This window comes from Phyllobates terribilis, unplaced genomic scaffold (assembly GCF_046119375.1).
Source record: "Phyllobates terribilis strain yellow unplaced genomic scaffold, ASM4611937v1 Scaffold_5__5_contigs__length_657084704, whole genome shotgun sequence".
Lineage (NCBI taxonomy): Eukaryota > Metazoa > Chordata > Amphibia > Anura > Dendrobatidae > Phyllobates > Phyllobates terribilis.
The window spans coordinates 397,135,741-397,148,316 of NW_027362765.1; the positions used below are offsets into that span (position 1 = coordinate 397,135,741).

At 42.6% G+C, this 12,576-nt stretch overlaps 1 protein-coding gene across 1 annotated transcript in view; it reads right to left on the reverse strand.

Annotated features, from left to right (window-relative positions):
• ADAM12 (ADAM metallopeptidase domain 12) overlaps window positions 1-12,576 on the reverse strand; it is a 778,476-nt gene that overhangs the window by 18,143 nt on the left and 747,757 nt on the right. Inside the window, exon 22 of the mRNA XM_073685043.1 lies at window positions 1,121-1,245. Coding sequence (XP_073541144.1) covers window positions 1,121-1,245 — 125 coding nt within the window. The remainder of the gene's footprint in view (window positions 1-1,120; window positions 1,246-12,576) is intronic.

Below are 12,576 nucleotides of genomic sequence, written 5' to 3' on the forward strand. Positions count from 1 at the left end.
TCCATCCATCCATCTATCTATCTTTCCATCCATCTATCTATCTATCTTTCCATCCATCTATCTATCTTTCCATCCATCCATCTATCTATCTTTCCATCCATCTATCTATCTTTCCATCCATCTATCTATCTATCTTTCCATCCATCTATCTATCTATCTTTCCATCCATCTATCTATCTTTCCATCCATCCATCTATCTATCTTTCCATCCATCTATCTATCTTTCCATCCATCTATCTATCTTTCCATCTATCTATCTATCTATCTATCTCTCTTTCCATCTCTCTTTCCATCTCTCTTTCCATCTCTCTTTCCATCTCTCTTTCCATCTCTCTTTCCATCTATCTTTCCATCTATCTTTCCATCTATCTTTCCATCTATCTTTCCATCTTTCTTTCCATCTTTCTTTCCATCTTTCTTTCCATCTTTCTTTCCATCTATCTTTCCATCTATCTTTCCATCTATCTTTCCATCTATCTTTCCATCTATCTTTCCATCTATCTTTCCATCTATCTTTCCATCTATCTTTCCATCTATCTTTCCATCTATCTTTCCATCTATCTTTCCATCTATCCTTTCCTCTTTCCATCTACCTATCTCTGCACCCCTGCAGCCCCTGTACGTCCTCTGTCTGTGGATATGTGGTGGATGTGCTGTTTCTCTTGGCTTTTTGCTCTTTCTTTCTCAGATTGTTGTGTTTCGTTCCCCCGGTCTCCCTGTGGCATGACATCAATTCACTACAAATCTCTTATTATTTTCTTGCCCCAGTTACAAAACTCGACTGGAAAAGGGAAGTCTGAATGGTGACATTTGGAGTCTGCCCCTTCACCTGTAAACATCCACCTTTCCGGGGTGTACGGCGGATCGGGGGCCGTCACTGATGATATTTCAGACCTTGTTGTAACAGCTGAAGGCAAGTACAAGTCAAAACGGTTTCTGATCCAACTCATTTACAGTCCAGTTCCTCTGCTGCCTGAAGCGCTCAACTTTACAAAAAATGTGAGGTGCGGAGAATAAGACGGAGTTTTCTTTTTTTTTTGGTTCTGCCAGACTTAACCCACGCGTTTCCGGAGAGGTAGCAGCACCTGATGGCGGTTACTTTGCAGCGTGCACAGCATACCTCACAGGAGTGATCTGAGCCACGGCTCCTTGATGTTCCTGCTCGGAGCTGGAGGCACCGTCCACCCGGGTACACCTTGGATCTGCCGGCAGCGGTTTCTGCGGAGGACTGGGTATGTGCGATCCCTGGAAGCAAAATACAAAGTCATTGAAAACTTATTCAAATGAACATTTCAGTGCCAAGTACAAGAAAGCAAATTGTGACCGAATCTGGAGAACTTTATATGGAGACGTTCGGAAATGCAATGTCCTTTACTGGGCTCTGGATTCCCACGGGGTTGGTAAAAATGAAAAATCCTGACCTCTGAGTCCAAACACAATCATGGGCTATCCCTACGTGACTATATGAACATTTCTATTACAATTTGTATAGAGGGTGAAACGTGCACTGGTTACATGGTGCCAGGAAAGGTGGGCACCACATGGCACTTAACATTGGCCAGGGTACTTAAAGGGGGTTTTCCATTATAAAAAATGGTGGCCAATCATTAGGCAATGGCTGCTCTTATGATAGGAGGATGTACCCAAATGATCTGTAGAATAATTGGGAACAAGTGTGGCGCACAGCTGCTCATTCCATGACTTCCCCTGCAGAGCAGCACTCTCTCCCGTCAGTGCATGGTGGCAAATCCTTGCAGAGCGGGTGATCAGGAGCATTCGGACCTACGTTTCTTTTTTGAAATGGGCAGATTTCAGACCTCCACCCAACTGCTAGCAAGAAGTAAAATTACACCTTGGGTTGTTCTCAAATTATCTTCAGCAGCACAGCGCTCTCCAGCCTTCCGGCCTCTTGCTCGCCAGGGGGCAGGTGTGCTCCTGAAGATTCACAGTTCGAGCCACAGAGATGTCTGAGCCGCTGATCCAAACTGTCTGCACTCTGATGCTGCAAGGGGTAGCAGCCTTGTCTGTGCAACAACGGAGGAGCGCTGGGGCACTGAAGAGCAGCACTTGCAAGCTATATAGCAAACAGCTTGAAAATGCATACTCCTTGCCAGTGTCGGACTGGGGTCCCACCAGTAACATTGACTTTGGGGGGCCCAATTTTCACCTGCATGCAAATATTACATTACCCTTGTTCAAAAATTTACCTATACCTCTATATAATAATAAACTGGGTAGTTTGGCAAATGAATGATGATATGCTGCTTTTTTCTGTACAGAGTGAATTATGCCCACACAGTGGGTTTGGGGGCCCCTGTCTGCACAGGGGCCCACCGGAGAATTCCTCTGTTCCCTATGGGCCAGTCCGAGCCTGTTCCTTGCCTAGAACACCGACCACCTCTGAGGTTGCCGGTATCCTAAGCAACGAGCAGTAATCTAAAGGATTAAAATATGATTTTTAATAAGCGGTAAATTGCAAAGTCGCTCGTTATTACAAGTACTTTGCAATTTTTACCTACTGAATAAGATGAGACAGCCCCTTTAAGTAATCACTATCATTGTATAAAATTATGCCTAAATAAATGGTAAAAGTGAAAATAAGAAACCTTATAATATATCTCATCAGAGAATTATGCTTCTTTCTTCACTTATGAGCCACTTTCTCTCTCCTCCCCCATCTCCTAAACTTGTCATCCATTCTGAAAAAAACATTTGAAATCCACCTTGTTCAATATAAAATGGACCGCCGGCTCATTGGATGATAGGATTACCGCTGCCTATTGAAGCCTATGGGGAGTGGAAGGCAGAGGAGAAGGTAGGATCTGAGTGAGAGAGGCTGAGACACACACATAGAAAGTGCTGCAGATTTCTAGTAAGTGTTTTATCTCTACTCAGAGCTGGATTTACATCTACACCGATTAGTACTGTTTTATATATCCTCCATGCTGATGCTTCCGAGCATAAGCCACATAGCAGGAATCCCTCACGTCTGTGTACATGATAACTGCTAGACTTCCACACTAGCTCAGAGACAACTGGGATTGAGCCAGAGGTGGAAACTGGTGAAGGATGCAGGATACAAGTCATATAATAATGTTATTCCTCATGTACACACACAACAGCTTATTCTCAGAAGTCACCTGAAATGTCAGGTATGCTCTAACTGGCCCTGCATTTTCATTCCTTCAGAAATAGTGCCACCCTTGTCAGTGGGTTGTGCCTGGTATTGCAGCATTTAGGTGATTTAGGTGTACTTTTCCTGCTTTCTAGTACATTCTGTCAGTATAAAATACAAATAGATGCATTATTTAGTGAGGGAATGACTGTATATGAACACTATCAATAAATGAAGAGAGTGCTGGATTCTCCTCTCGGGCGCCCAAGGCTCGGTCCTGACTGTAACAAGCCTGATCCACTGAAATGGTTCTTTGAAGGTCTTCGTACGAGACATCAATGTGTTTCCTTCACTCTAGAACACTTTGTAGTCATCCATATAAAAGCTGCAATAAAAAACATTCGACTCATCAAATATTGAGAAACAGTGAATCCATCATACTTCGGATGGAGCTGCTGGAGCTTGTATCCCAACTTCACATTTAACCTCCTTAAAGGGGTAGTGTGATATTATAAAAAAAGAGAATTCTTGCTTTCCCACTCATGTCTGGTATTGCAGCATTCATTTGGCGCCGCCGCACTGTACTAAAGCCCCCGTCTCACATAGCGAGATCGCTGCTGAGTCACGGTTTTGGTGACGCAGCAGCGACCTCACCAGCGATGTCGCTATGTGTGACACTTTGCAGCGATCAGGCCCCTGCTGTGAGGTCGCTGATCGCTGCAAAGTGTCCTGGACCATTTTTTGGTCGTTTTTAACCTGCTTACCACTATGTGGTAAAATCAATGGTGTCATTCAAAAGTACAACTTGTCCCGCCACAAAAACAGTCTTTATACGGATATATGGGAGGAAAAATGAAAAAGTTATGTCTCTTTGTAGAAGAAGAGGAGGAAAAAACAAAAATTGGCCCAGGCCCTGGAGGGGTTTAAAAGGTATTATTATGACATAAAACAGGTTAAAGTGGTTATACATGTTTATAAAAACATGTCTGCTTTCTTTGAGATACAGCGCCTCACCTGTCCACAGGTTGTGCCTGGTATTGCAACTTACTGCCATTAAAGTGTATGCAGAGTGAGCTGCAATGCCACACACAACCTGTGAGTTGGGGTGGCGCTGTTTTTGGAAGAAAGCAGCCATGTTTTTTTTTTATTTACGTGAGTTCACTGCCTCGAACCAGAACCTCCATCTTCCTCCACTTCAATTACCAGAGCGCTCACAGTAAGACGTTACAGGAGGGTACTATTGTAAATGGTCGCTTATTCACATTTACAGATCTGAGAGTGTTTAAAGCCGGCGAGCTCAGTGGGACGAGTAGTAATTGAGCGCTTCCATGTAATGTGCTGCGCGAGCCGCTCACAACAGTTGTTTAATGTGTTCATAACTCCATGCGAACAATCAGGAAAACAGGTACCAAAACCACAACTACAAGCAGCAGCGAGGAGAGCGCGGATACTGCTGCCGGCAACCGCAGAACTGCCGCCAGGCCGGGCTTATCATTTATGTAAAAGATGTGGGAATTACGCTGCAGCGCAGCGATTTTCTCCGTCAAAATGGCAATTGCTGGTGAATAAGTACAGAGTAGGATGCTCTCTTCTGAATGTTACACGTTATGTAATGTGCCCCTCTTCTGTGAGATACAGGAATATTAAAGTCATCAAAAAGTTCCAAGACTGTAGGAAGAAGGAGGCGGCAATTTCCTAACAGCACATTTAGGCACTTACAACCCTAAACTACACATTCTTCTCTTCTGAACATTTTTAGATTGAAATCATATAAAGATCAGTGGAGCTACTGCAATAGGAGGAAATAAATGTATGATTAGATAAAGAGGTCAAGTCATCTAACCCAGAGCTGGAGTCACAGCCACATTGCTAAGTACTGAATTGAGAAATGGCCCAGGAACAGCCACACACAAAAGTGATGGCCGTGTAGCTTCAGCTCCCTCTCTTGAACATTTTTAAATTGAAATCATATAAAGATCAGTGGAGCTACAGCAATAGGAGGAAATAAATGTATGATTAGATAAAGAGGTCAAGTCATATAACCCAGAGCTCTAATCACAGCTACACTGCTAAGTACTGCATTCAGAAATGGCCCAGGAACAGCCACACACAGCTTCAGCTCCCTCTCTTCATATCAAGCACTGCAATTGGCCTCAGGAGTTGGACTCGTCTTATCATAACATTAAAGGCCTGCTTTAAGGATAGGATCAAATAACAATTCTTGCAAACCCCTTTAATAAAATATTAAAGGGATTATTGTACCTTAAAATTGTTGTATATGGACCCAGGGTGGGGAATTAACGAAAAAAAAAACTTTATTCAAGTCTTGGACATCAACTGCTACTCCACACTGGCCACTGTCTGCCACCAGTGAGGAGGAGGAGCGCCACTGGTCATGGAGGTAAGTAAAGTTTTTTTTTTTCTGAACTCCCCACCCTGGGTCCATAAGCAATACCTTTTAAAAGTTGGGGAAGAACCCTACAACCAGTTTTGACCTGATAAATGAGGGGTCAACTGTTGAAACACTTGACCGGAGCGTAGTCAATAGGAGACACAGCCAAGATGTTGAGCTTCTGGCAGGGATTGGGAAATGGGTGTTGCCCTTCACCAATGAGGGTATCATTAGTGGGACCCTCAGTGCCTTTACCATAGTACAAACTTCTGCCATTTTGTTTGTAATTCTTCAACTAATGAGGAGTGTGTACAGATGTTTTTAAAGGATAACTATACTTTCAAGGAGCGAAGTAAGCAGCAATGTGGGTACATGACGAATAACACTATTTGTGGCCATTATATGATTGCATCTCGTATTTGTCTCCTCTGCAGACTCTATCTTTAATATTCAGTTTTCTCTGAGCTACTGGGTGGAGAGTAGCTGCTATGATATTTCTCAAACACAGGGAAACCAGAAGCAACAGAAGAATGGAGGAGATTGCACAGCAGTTCTGAGCAGTGTAACTGTGAATCCAGCTCTGGCATAAGCTAATATACTGGCTAATATCCCATGTTTTTGTTCTTGTTTCCCTCTGCTCTTGGCTTCTTCTCACTGTATAGAATATGATATGCTCACTGTGCTGGCAGCTGTCTGTCTTGTCTTCACCAAGATGGATTTGAGATGGGGTTTATTTTAGAGCAAATGATAATATTAAGTGGCAGAGATAGAAGTGGCTCATAAGTGGAGAAGGAAGCAGATTTCTCTACAGATACTCTACTGTATGTTACAAAGTTTCATATATTTGCCTGTACTATTGAATGATGCAAAGTTTGTTGAAACAACAAGTCAGTGACCATTTACCTTTTAGAAGAAACACAGCTATTCTGCCCTTGGTATTTTGGGTGATTTATCCTAGTAAGAGTCCTCCTAATCAAAAATGATTGAGAGGATCAACTTTTATCCAAAATGTATGGGTGGACTATACGTTACAGCATGCTGAATAGATAACTGCTACCATCAATGAAAGGGATATTCTAGTTTAGCCACCAATTTTTCATACACCCATGTTCAGGGCTTCTATTACTCAGCCATAGTCGAGAGGGGTTGTCTTCTCTCTGAAGGACCTGTCCTGTCCTGCATTACACAGACAGGCCATTGATATAGATAGGAGCTATGTAATTCTTAGTTTACCCTGTGGTGGCGCTGCAAGTAAATTGAAAAATTACTGTCCGGTTTCCAAAGATTAAAGCTGATTGGCGGGGTTCCCACCTGATTGATACTTTGTGATCAACGTCTTGTCAAAGGGTCCATCTAACAAGTAAGGATTGTTCAGAGTGGAAAGCCCATTTAAAGGGGTATTCTGGTCCCAACAAATTTTTACTAGGGAGCGGACCCTTGGAAGTTTGGGTTTTGTTACTCGACCCAAAAATTTATTCCAACGTTCGTTTCAGGAACTACAACCGTACCCAAACCCCATTGAAAACAACGGGGGCTTGGAATTTTGAGCTGGAAGTTTTTTTCTCTCTATCTATCTCTCGTGTTCTTTCTCTCTCCCCGAACATTGCAACGGACTTCCGGATAAATTCCGTGTTCGGCATTTAGTATCGGACACTAACTGTCTGGTACGAACCCCGAACTCTTAAGTGGATTTGCACTTGCCGACGTACTGCACATTCGGGTTGCATGTCCGGTTTAGCATCTACAGAATCCTCCGCCTGGCCCGTTACATCAGACACCGTCTTTTGATCAGTTAAAGCGTTTTTTTTTTTGTTTGTTTTTTTTTTTTTTTAGAAAAGCGATAATTGAAATGAAGGATTGTGCAATTTCCGAGCTTTGATTTCCATTTTTTCGCCTTTTCTAGCGACGTGTTCCTCTCCACGTTGGCCGCTCCAGCTATTGTCATAAAGCGTGTAATCAGCGGCTTCCTGCATGATAAGACTGTACAAACAGATTCTGCTTATCTGTAATTGTTTGGAGACAAGAATATTAGATACATAAAGAGGATGTATTACATACCGGGGACGTCTCTAAACATGACAAGAAGGGAAATAAAACGTCGAGCTGTTTGTAAAAAAGCGCAGCTCCACCGATGGGAACCGTGCCACTTGGCATCCGAGCCATGCACTGCCCGGGGAGAAGAGTGCGGATTGTGAGCACTTAGCAACAAATAGACTCCTGCCGAGCAGTACCAGGAGCCAACCTGCCGGGGTAGATTATACTGTATATCACACAGCGCCTGGCATACCTTATGTGCCATCCCCATCGTTAGAAATGCAAATGGAAATGCAATGTCTGTTCCAAATGCAAAATATCCCGATGGCTGCATTTAGAGGAAACCCCTAATGCTGCTTCAATGGAAAACTCAGAGTAAAAATTGCTCTGTAGCGTTCACCTACCGCCATACTGTGCCCACATAATACATGGTCAGTACCACTGTATGACTTCAGGCAATGAACACCTTTAGTGTAATTTTTTACTTATTTGGTCAATCCCATTTTAATTTTCCGAGTCCTAATAAACTCATACTCCCCTGTCGCTCCCGGCACTCACATGACATTGTTATCAGCGGCCATTGATTGCCTGCAGTGTTCACACAACATCACAATGTCATACAAACGGGCGGCACGATGGCTCAGTGGTTAGCACTTCAGCCTTGCAGTGCTGGGGTCCTGGGTTCAAATCCCACCAAGGAAAACATCTGCAAGGAGTTTGTATGTTCTCCCCGTGTTTGTGTTGGTTTCCTCCGGTTTCCTCCCACACACCAAAGACATACTGATAGGGAATCTAGATTGTGAGCCCTGATGGGGACAGTGTCTGTAAATTGTAAAGTGCTGTGGAATATGTTGGCGCTATATAAATAAAAAGATTATTATTAAAGATTATTATGCAAACCCTGCATGCCAACATTGCTGGTGCGGGAGGGGAGTATAAGCTTATTTTACTATTTAAGAAAGGGTTGACCTAGTAGTGGCCAACCCCTTTAAATAAATAAATTTTGGGGTTAAAAATCATTTTTGCCATTAACATGTTGCACCATATGCCTTTTATAGTCTCATAGTGCTTTCTCTTGCAGGCTGCAGAATGAGTTAACTGAGAACCTGTCAGTGAGCTGATCCTGACTTTAGTTTGTAACTCTTATCTTTCTTCTTCTGATTTATGACCATATGACAGTTTTGACCTAACAGGTTTATTCCCTCCCTTATAGCCAAACCGTTTTTATATAGGGGTATATCCTTACTCCTGAGACCCCCCCGTAGAGGGAACACTGTTTAGCTGGTATCATATAAAATTAAATTATGTAATGTAAATGATGCACGGCACAGTACATGGTCCTCTCTCATTTTGCTAAAAGGCCTCAAGAAAGGCTCAAAGAAATTGGGCTACAGTAAAAGGTGAAGATGTAAAAACGTATCTCTTTATAGGTGTCTCTTTTTTTATCTGCGTGTTATTTTTTTTAGTGAGAGTGGCTAAGCGACTTCCAGACACCGCTGCAGCTAATCAATACTAAAACCAGTCCTCTATGGGGGACCATGAAGTGTAAGGGAAGTGACAGGATATTGGTGAGGTGAATATGACTTCTTTTACTTTTTAAAGGAAGTAATCAGAAAATGAGCCATTGTTTCAATCTGGTTTTATGTTGAATGAATTTTTGAAAATTTCAGATAATGCTTCTTTCAATTTTATGTTTTTATGTATCACTACTTCCTATAATAAAAAATATTCACTCCGACCAACAGACTTAATACTAACTAGACAACTGCTGTTTCCTGTTCTGTACTAACGATCTTTCTGCAGTCTCGTTATCACGACAGACAGGATTTCAATGAATGGTAACACCTCTGTATACAGTAGGTAACACACAGGATCCACCATTCACAATAGGTGATGTCACAGCTCACCTCCTCCTCCTGTACAATGACTGATAACACCTCTCTATACAGTAGATAACACAGGATCCACCAGTCACAATAGGAGATGTCACAGCTCACCTCCAACTCCTGTAAAATGACTGATAACACCTCTATATACAGCAGATAACAGACAGGATCGACCTTTCACAATAGGTGAAGTCGCAGCTCACCTCCTCCTCCTCCTGTTCAATGACTGACAACACCTATACTATATGCAGTAGATAACACCATTCACAATAGGTGATGTTACAGCTCACCTCCTCCTCCTCTTGTACAATGACTGATAACACCTCTATATACAGTAGATAACACAGGATCCACCAGTCACAATAGGTGATGTCACAGGTCACCTCCTCCTCCTCCTGTTCAATGACTGACAACACCTATACTATATGCAGTAGATAACACCATTCACAATAGGTGATGTTACAGCTCACCTCCTCCTCCTCTTGTACAATGACTGATAACACCTCTATATACAGTAGATAACACAGGATCCACCAGTCACAATAGGTGATGTCACAGGTCACCTCCTCCTCCTCCTGTACAATGTCTGATAACACCTCTATATACAGTAGATATCACAGGATCCACCATTTAATTTGTGATGTCACAGCTCACCTCCTCCTCATCCTGTACATTGTCTGATAACACCTCTATATACAGTAGATATCACAGGATCCACCATTTACTTTGTGATGTCACAGCTCACCTCCTCCTCCTGTACAATGACTGATAACATCTCTATATACAGTAGATATCACAGGATCCACCATTCACTATAGATGTCACAGCTCACCTCCTCCTCCTGTACAATGACTGATAGCACCTCTATATACAGTAGATATCACAGGATCCACCATTTACTTTGTGATGTCACAGCTCACCTCCTCCTCCTGTACAATGACTGATAACACCTCTATATACAGTAGATATCACAGGATCCACCATTTACTTTGTGATATCACAGCTCACCTCCTCCCCCTCCTGTACAATGTCTGATAACACCTCTATATACAGTAGATATCACAGGATCCACCATTTACTTTGTGATGTCACAGCTCATCTCTTCCTGTCAAAGTGTCTAATGTTCAGCGGTGTTTTAGGAATACTGCGGCATCTCAGCTTAGTCCGATGCCCAAAGATCTTAGACTCGAGTATCTGCACACAACGTCTTTTTCAGGCTGATTCCGCCAAAGAAACCACCTGGAAACCACTCAAGACAATGAACACAAGCATTTCTATGTAAAATCGACTCGCTGTGATCAGGGATTTGATCATCTTTTAATCACTTCAGGTTTTTAAAAACGCCAAGAGGTTATCAGAAGTGACCGATCCATTCTTCAGACACTTTCTGCTCAGAAGACAATCTGTGCTTTACAATGCAGTCAACGGGAAAGATGACCGGACGTCTATTGTAGCATTTCGCCTTTGGTTAAAAACCTGTTAGGGATTTCTTCATTATTTAATGGAGTGAAAAAACAAAACAAAACAGAAAACGACAGTAAAAGATCAGTGACAAAAGCCCTGGGAAAGAAAACACCATTTGTCAAAGCCGTCAGAAAAATGGTCAAGAAACGACCCCCCCAAAAAAAAACAAAAGACACTTCAGGAAAAAAAAACACCAGAGTTTCCTGAAGAGTCTCCGGCATGAAAAACTTGGCTTAATTTTAACAGACGTTGTGTGCACATAGCCTTGATGGGACCGTCACCAGTTATATCCCAGGACGGCGGCGTCCAAGGACCGCGGCACATATCTGCGCTACGCGCTCTTGGAAATGGACGCCTCCATACAATGTTTATATACAAGTCTCACACATGTTTCATTGTACCCCCAGGACAAGGAGTCTTAAACATTTACAATTCCATGTTCCCTTCAATTGCCGAGTTGTAGTAAAAGAAAACTATTACAGATATACAATTTCCAATTACTGGGAATGGAAGACGGAGCAGATTTAAAGGGAACCTGTCACTTAGATTTCCACCTCTATGCTTACTGCATATTGCTAAATTTCATAAAAATGTACCTCAAATGCCAAATTTATTTTTTTGGGAGCCCATGTGGCTGCTGCCCAATTAGACTCCGAATGTGTTGGTTCTCCTTAAGCTCCAGGGCCCAGGTGGAAATCCACCCAAAATAATTACCCTGGCCCCAATAATCAGCATCTTTTTGAAACATAAACAAGATTTTTCTTAGGCAAATACTAATGATAAATATTGAGGTTTCATGGGGTTAAATTAATATGACAGGATCTCTGTGAACAGGACCTTTCACTTTTTTTTTTTTTACTTATGCTCAGTTCCTTCTCCAGTCGGTGCCGATCAGATTTTATTCCGCGCCCCTCCGTTCCAGAGTTATGCCACCTGGTAATAATGGTGCAAATTTTCCCTTCAGCTAACTGGGCGTATACTACAGAAATTCACTGTGGGCGTGGACATGTTTTGATTGGCCGGCATTAGAAAAAATGTAAACGCCAACGAAGAACTAATGTGGTACACGCCCAGTTGGTCGAAGGGAAAGTTTGCATCATTATTACTGGAGGGCATAACTTTGGAATGGAGCGGCACTGAAAAAAAAGAAAAAATGAGCAGTCGGCATAACCACAGGATGCGCCATACAAAACTCACAGATGCCAGTCCCAGTCTCGAGGTGTGGGCTCTAGAGGTAAAATCTACATTTCAGACATTTAATGTATGACATATCCATGGACATCTTTCTCTAATCCCGGCGACTTACAGCAGGAGTCCAGAACACAGTGATAACCAGACCCCTTGGTGATTGTAGAGTCACTGTTAGAACCCTCCTGTTTGTTTTTTCCATCTTGTGTTTTGCGGTCATGTGACCATCTGCCTTTATATTCCAGCTCCGCCCTTTTGGCTGTGCTGGACTTCAGTGTTGTTTGACTGTTTTGCTAGCCAGGTGCTTCTGTGCCTTTCTCTGTCAGTTCGCTTGGTCCTTCTGGGACCTCTAGTACCTTTTTGTCAGTTTATCTTTTTGTGTTCTGCAACAACTTCTCTGTTTAGGAGGTGTCCCATTTTTGTTCCAGTTCTTAGTTCTTTTAGGGACCCCTCCCCTTATGCTATAGGTCTTCGTTCAGACTAGCCGAGAACTAAGG